Here is a 7,412-nt window from a genome sequence, read left to right as displayed (position 1 = left end):
CTCTCTTTGTTGATTTTTGATAATTTTAATACAATGTGTCTTGGTGAAGGCCTTTTTGGGTTGAGATAATTGAGTGTTCTGTTGACTTCTCGAATTCAAAGTTCCAGCCCATTCCTTAGATTTGGGAAATTTTCATCAACTATTTGTCTGAAAATGCTTTCTAATCCTTGCTCTTTTTCCTCCCCTTGGAGAATACCCTTTATTCTTATGTTTCCTCTTCTGATGGTATCAACTAGTTTTTGTATTTCTCTTTCATTATTTTTCATTCTTCAGTTTCTCTCTTCTTCCTTCTGATTTATTTCTAGATTTCTGGCTTCAATATCACTGATCCTTTCCTCCATTTGGTCAACTATATTTCCCAACCTTCCATTTCATTTTTCACCTCTTTCAGTGTATTCTTCATCTCCAGAGTTCTATTTGATTCTTTTTGAGGATTTCATTCTCCTTGCTAAAGAAATCATTCTGCTCATCTAGTTGTTTTTTCAATTCTTGAAATTTTTGATATGAGTTGTTTTGGACCTCATTATTTTTCAGAAGTACCATCCTGAATTATCTGTCATTTAAGTTGCATATTTCTATGTCTTTAAGCTTATTTACTGGAGACTTTTCTCTTTTTCTGAGCTGCCTTGTCACCTTGGTTGTTCATGGTGTTTAATGGACTATTTCTCTGCCTGGGCATTAATGGAAGTGTATTGTTTTTTTGTTGTTGTTTTTGTTTTTCCAGAAAGAAGATTTATTATATTAAAGGTCTCTCTTTAGCTAGTTGCAAAGAAGGTGTTTTTCTTTTGGTTTCCAGTAGGTGTCGTCTAAGCCTCTTGGATCCCTGAGGTAGCTCTTATGCACAGATCCTACTCTCAGACGTGCTGGTGTGCAGTTTGTTTGTTGAGTTTTAGATGTTCAGCTTATTGTTGTTTCAAGGAGAGAGATCTGGGGACAACTCTCACTCCACCATGCTTCTGAAGTCATTCTCTACAGCAGTCACTTTTATTGTTAAAGAAGATGGTAGCCTTGTATTATCTTTGAAAAGAACACTTGATAAGCACTTATGTGACAGACATTTTGATAGGCTTTTATATAAATATTTTATTCTATTTTTTGATGTCCCAAGGTACATATGATTAAATTGGGGCTGAGGTTGAGCAGCTTGCCTTAATTCATTAGCAAGTGGGTGGGAAATGTCATTGAAATGTTTATCTTTTCACTCCAAAGCCAGTACTCTTTCACTATATTACACAGCACCTCTGGTTGCTTTTACTATTGAAAATTTTAAATGATGTAGAAATAAGCAAATATTTCTTGAATTTATTAGTTCCTTTGAGGACATAAGAATGAAAGAAATGTTTTGAAGGATTTTTTCAAGCTGTATTAAGCTTACATGCCTCTACCAGTACCAAGGTTGAAGTAAAGTGGCTATGACAAAAATATATTTTTCTCTATATCAGTATCCAGTTTTGGCAACTCCATTTATCAAATATTATTCTCTTCTCCATTGTTTTGTTGATAGACTTGTTATATAAAGATTTACCTGACTAATTTCAGTTTCTTCACCTGTAAAAGATTATCCCTTTGGGATAATGATGTAAACTTATAATGAGTATAAAGTAATTGCTTAATGCATGCTATAGTTAACTTAAATCTGTCTGTTCTTTACAATGCTACTTAACTGGTTTGTTTTAAATCCAATTGCAAAACATCGTACAAACATTGCTATGTCATATGCTTTTAAATTTGATGAAAATATCATTGCTGTTTGGACATTTTACTTTCTTGATTTATTACAATGTGTCCAGGAACACCCAAGGTCAAGTTTTAAGTCCCAGGACCCCATTTTAGGCTTAGAACCAATATCAGCCTACCAACTCTATAGAAGGGCATTAGTCAGCTTTCGGCTCTTTAAAGTTTCCATTATTCACTGTAACCTAAAGACTATTTTCCTCCATGAGAAGCACCAAAGTGGTTTACTTGTTGCCCTCAAAGTCAAGATCCTGCCTTTCTTAGTACCCCCAGAAAACAAGCACCTTGATTTTAAACATGAAATAAAACATGGTAATCACGTTGGGAATTGGATAGAAAATAAAATGAGAAATGAAAAATTTTTTAAAAGTATTCCCCTATCTCTATTAAGGTGGTAAGTAGAGGCCAATTACATCCTATTTTTGTTCTCCTACCCTCCTGTAGTTAAGGGAAGGAAAATATCATTAAGGAAACTCAGATATGATGCAACCAAATTTAAAAAATACAATTACACATCACCTATGATGTATTCTTGCCACAGCAGTTTAATCTCAATCTAACCAAGCCTGTGGATTTAGCTTCTATAGGAAATAGAATATGTGGCAAGCAGACTTTAAGGCCCCTAATGATCCCTCTCCCTGGCATTCAGATCAGAGCTTTGTGTAATCTACTCTCCTTGAATAACTTGCTTCCAACCAATAGAATGTTGGTGTTTAGAGGGTGTCATGTCTGTGATTATAAATATTCTGACTTTGGTCCAGCTAGCAGACTCTCTTCCTTGCTGGCTCTGATGGAGTAGCTTACTGTGATGGAGAAGCCCACAAGGCAAGGAACCAAGGGAAGCCTCTGAAGTCCTCATCCAACAACCTGAAAAGAATTGAACACTAACCATGTAAGTGAGCGTGAGAATGCATCCTTCCCAGTCATGCCTTCAGATGAGGTCTCAGCCTTGGCTGACACCCTGATAGCAGCCTCTTGTAAAACAAAGAAGCAGAGGACCCAGTTAAGCTGTCAAGATTCCTCACAGAAAACTGGAGATAACAAATGTGTGTTGTTTTAAGCCATTTAACTTTGGGGTTAATTTATTAAGCAGCAATAGATAACTAATATATAGGGTTATAATAATACATTTTAGAAATATAAAATGGGGGTACTTCATATTCTGGCCTGGCCTAGACATTTCAATTAGGTTAGACAGACAGATGGAGATATTGTTCTAGATTGAGACCAAAGTGACATATAACCAAATAACTAAATACAATACATAAACCTTGATTATTTAGGTTCTTTAAAAGTTATAAAAGGCATTCTGAGGGTAATGAGGAAATTTGAATATGGGTGGATATTAGATATGAAATTCTCTTCAATGCAATATGGTTCTAAATGAATATTTTTGAAAATATCATTCTTAGAAAATACATATTGAAGTATTTAGTTGATAAGTGTGATATCTGTAACTTATTTTTTAAATAGTTTCAAAAAAATTACATATGGCATAATGTTAATTGTAGAACTTAGTTGGCAAGTCCATGAGTGTTCACTATACTTCTTTCAACTTTTGTGTATGAACATTTTCATTAATAAATTGAAGGGAAACATGAAAAATGTTAAATGGAAATCTTCAAAATTGCATTTATAATCACAACTATATGGTGTGCTATAGACTGAATGTTTGTGTCCCCTTCAAAATTCCTATGTTGAAACCTAATTCCTAATGTGATATTTGGAGGTGGGGCCTCTGGGAGGTGATTAGGTCACAAGGGTAGAGCCCTCATGAACGGGAAGACCCCAGAGAACTCCTTCCTCCCTTCTGCCATATAAGGACACAGGGAGAAGACAGCATCTGAGAAACCAAGAAGTGGGCCCTCACCAAATATGCCAACATCTTTATCTTGGACTTCCCAGCCTCTAGTACTATAATAAATGTTTTTGTTTAAGCAACCCAGTCTATGATATTTTTGTTGTAGCAGCCAAGAAAGACATTGTATATAATTTTCTGAACAAAAATACATTAGAAATTAGAATTAGAAAAAATTTTAAAATATTGAATAACATTCCCTAATCTCAACTGGGTAACATATCTCAAGACCTGTAGAAAGGATGCTACATCACAAATGATCCTCTATACCTTATATCATTTCCCTCTAAAATAACCGTAAGATACAGTGATAACTGCTAAGGAAGCTGTATCCATCTTATTCCTAGAATCTTTGCGAAGAATCTATTATTTTTCTATGTTTCTTCCATCATTTAAGATTTTTAAGTAGATAAAATTTCATTGCATTGCTACTTATAAACTCAGCTACTCATGAAAAAAAGTCACAATAGAAACATCATTTAAAAAATAGGGAAGATAATGCAGTTATGAAAGAGACAATAAGTTATGTCACTTGTAGGCAACTATGTTTAGGATACAACATGAAGGACATTAACTCCCAAGATTTTTACCACTGAGTAATTGGGCAACATATATTAAGTCTAATATATGTGCATTAACTTGACCCACCAATTCCATGTGTAAAATATACCCTAAAGAACTCCTAAAACACTTGTGAGACTTGTCAAGAGCACTGCTTGATAGCTGAAAATTGGAAACAATGTCAGGTAATAGGAAATGGGTATATTCATTCAATATATTTATTAAGATGGACGTATGCATACTATATATGTCAAGTTTAAAAATCAGGTTATTGAATAATGTATATCATTCCTTTAAAAAAATAAAAACGTAAGACATTAAGAATGGTTCTCTTTGGGTGATTGGATTACAGAAAATATTTATTTATGTGTGTATTGTATTCAGCAAATACGTATTTATATTCAGAAAAAAAAAGTTAAGGAAATCATGGGAAAAAGTTTAACTGAAAAAGAAAAATCTTTAAAATATCACTGAATCACCATTTAACAATTATCTTTCTAGTAGGATTTATTTTTCATTTTGCTAAACTGTATTTTGTAACTTTTCAATAAACATGAAATACTGGTATAATAAAAAGTTGTTATAAAAAGACTTATATACTAATAGGAAGCAAACAGTGTTTACAATTTGCCACCCCTCACATTTTGAAGAGTAAACTCACATTCTTAACCAAGAATTTATGTCCAGAGGTAACTAACATTTCAAAATATTGTGGATAAAGTGTTTGTAACATGCTAGACTGGACATGTTAACAAGAAAGCAGTGTAATGTAATGGAACCAGGCTGACCTGGGTTAAACTCTTAACTTTGCTCTTTAACTTTGACTTAACCCCCTAAATTTCAATTCAACAAAAAAGTAAAGCACAGGGTCCTAATGGAACCAGCAAATAGAACAGTTAAAGTCTGGGTAAACACCAGAAAAGTTGCAATTTATTACTTAGTAAAAATATACATCCCCTCTTTTATATTTTACCCATTTTTTTTTTTTGGCATTCCAAGTTTTTCTTTTGATTAATCTAGACAATCAGAATCCTTTCCTCCCCTATGGGGGGAGAATTATTCTTTGACTACAATTTGGCAGTAAGTCAGGAAATGCATGGTTTTAAATAAATATTGAGAATCCTGCTATTTTAGGCAAAGTCCTCTTTGTGAAATGATCTTTCTAACTTTTTAAAATAAGAATAGTTACACTTCTCTTAATTTATCTTAGACACAATAAATTATGTAATTATTGGGCGGGTTCCTTCTTTGCATTAGTTGCTAGGATGTTCAAAGACAAATTTGTGAGCCCCTCTCTAGGAAATATAGCATGGTATGCACCTTTTTTTCTCCTATCATGATTCATTCCACTATCTTTACTTCTGAAAACAGAGATAGCATCACAATTCATTTAAGGGGTTTTAGGAATTAAATATGAAAGTGGTTAGCATAGCACCTGGACCATGTTAGGGGCTCAAAAATACTAATTTCAGATGACAGGCTCTAGACTTGAACATAGTTTGATGTATTCTTGCTTGCACAATTGCCTGATAACATTCAGTACATTCCAAATTCCCTTTGAGGTAATGGAAATGACCAAAAATAAACAAATATCAAAATTGGAATGAATAATGAAGTTATCTCATATAGTGAAGGGCAAAAGAAACTAGATCATAAGGTGTGAGTCAATTTGGGGCTTCATCTGTCTGAATTGATATACAACCTAACATAGTTTAGTAATTTGGTTTTACTTCATCTAAAAATGAACCATCAAACAAATTCACTTTCTATTTACAAACAGTTTAAATGAATAAATTATTTTATATCTTTTCAATATATGCAATAATTTACAACAAACTTAATTTTTAAAAATTCTAAAATAGTTATCCCAAAACAAGACCTTGAAATGTATCAGTGCTGTTAAAAAAAATCCAGCAATGAAATGAGTAGAGCAGAAATTCAAAAAAAAGAAAACCACCAACAATTAACAGTTTGGGGTGTGTAAGTAGCAAAAGCAGATTACATAAATAAAAGCTCTTGTCTTCTCCTGTGTGGCTAAGGTACAGAAATTATGCCACTGTAATTGTTCTTTTGTTGATTACAGCTCATTCTTAATTTTCTAAACTCTTGAAAACCTACCCACATTATACAGGAAAATCTCACAGTACACCAGTGCAAAAATTTTATTTTTCCTTTGTTTCCCCTTCCCCGCACTTTACAAGATCTGAATTTTGACTTAATCTACAGCATTCTTTATCATCTGTAATCAGTCATGTGAAATGTGAAAAAAAAAAAAACACTAATCAATTTAAAATCTCAGTCCCCTCCCCATTGTTACAGCAAATTTAGGATAAGTCTACAGCATTCACTTACTTTAGCTGGTTCTGATACTGAAGCATACTTTTTTATTTGAGAATCAACACCTAAAGACTTGGCTAATTGCACAGCGTTTGAATCATCACTGATCAGTGTTCCAAGAGCCACGAGAAGTCTAAAAGTGGCTTCTAGGTCTTGTACAACTTCGAAGACTGTGCTAATTACTGACAAGCATTGAGCTTTCCCTTCAATGTTATGGTCTTTATGAAAACAAACAGAATAGTTCAGGGTCAGTGTAGCCAGAGCAATGTGAATGTTCTTATTGCTCCCAGATTTCAGTTCTATTGCGTGGGACATTAGTGATTCCCTCTGGGACATCATGAGCTTTTGTCCTGCCTGGCCAACAAAACAATTGCAAAAAGTCCTCAGAGCAAGCAGCTGGTTTGCTGGTTTTCCTTTAGGGTTCAGAAGACTTATAAGATGACTGCTGAACTGCGTCCCTTCCTTTTCATTGCAGAAGTTCTCATTCACACTGGGATGTTTAATTGACAAACGAAGAATGTCAAGCGCAGGAAAGACAATATCTATTAAAAAAAAATTCATTAATGTTTATGAAAATCCAGAAAATTCCTATGATTGTTGCTCAATTTTTAAGGATTTTATTCCCGGTTACAAAATCAATCCATAATCATTTAAGAAAATGTTAAAAATCATGTGCCTGTGTATATTTCTAAAATTTGTATTAATTGATTTTTTCATATTTTAGAGACTAGACTTATTGCTACAAGATCATATATGCTTTAAAAATAACGTAACTCTCTTGCGTTATCAAACAGCCTGACATACAATATTCAGTAAGTCCTTATGGAATGAATGGGATAGAGACCTTGCTTTTAAAAGTCCTATAAAAGATAGAAGAGTCCTATAAAAGATATTCCAGTTGACAAATGATAATAGGATGCTT

General features: G+C 33.5%; 1 protein-coding gene across 1 annotated transcript in view; it reads right to left on the bottom strand.

Moving 5' to 3' along the window:
* Nucleotides 1-5,071: 5,071 nt before the first annotated feature.
* The window catches only part of PLAA (phospholipase A2 activating protein), a 34,208-nt gene continuing 31,867 nt past the window's right edge, over nt 5,072-7,412 (bottom strand). The window contains exon 14 of the mRNA XM_011384729.2: nt 5,072-7,032. Coding sequence (XP_011383031.1) covers nt 6,467-7,032 — 566 coding nt within the window. The 3' untranslated portion in view covers nt 5,072-6,466. The remainder of the gene's footprint in view (nt 7,033-7,412) is intronic.

Source organism: Pteropus vampyrus, unplaced genomic scaffold (assembly GCF_000151845.1).
Source record: "Pteropus vampyrus isolate Shadow unplaced genomic scaffold, Pvam_2.0 Scaffold619, whole genome shotgun sequence".
In the NCBI taxonomy this organism is placed as follows: Eukaryota; Metazoa; Chordata; class Mammalia; order Chiroptera; family Pteropodidae; genus Pteropus; species Pteropus vampyrus.
This window is presented reverse-complemented; position numbering and strand designations above follow the sequence as displayed.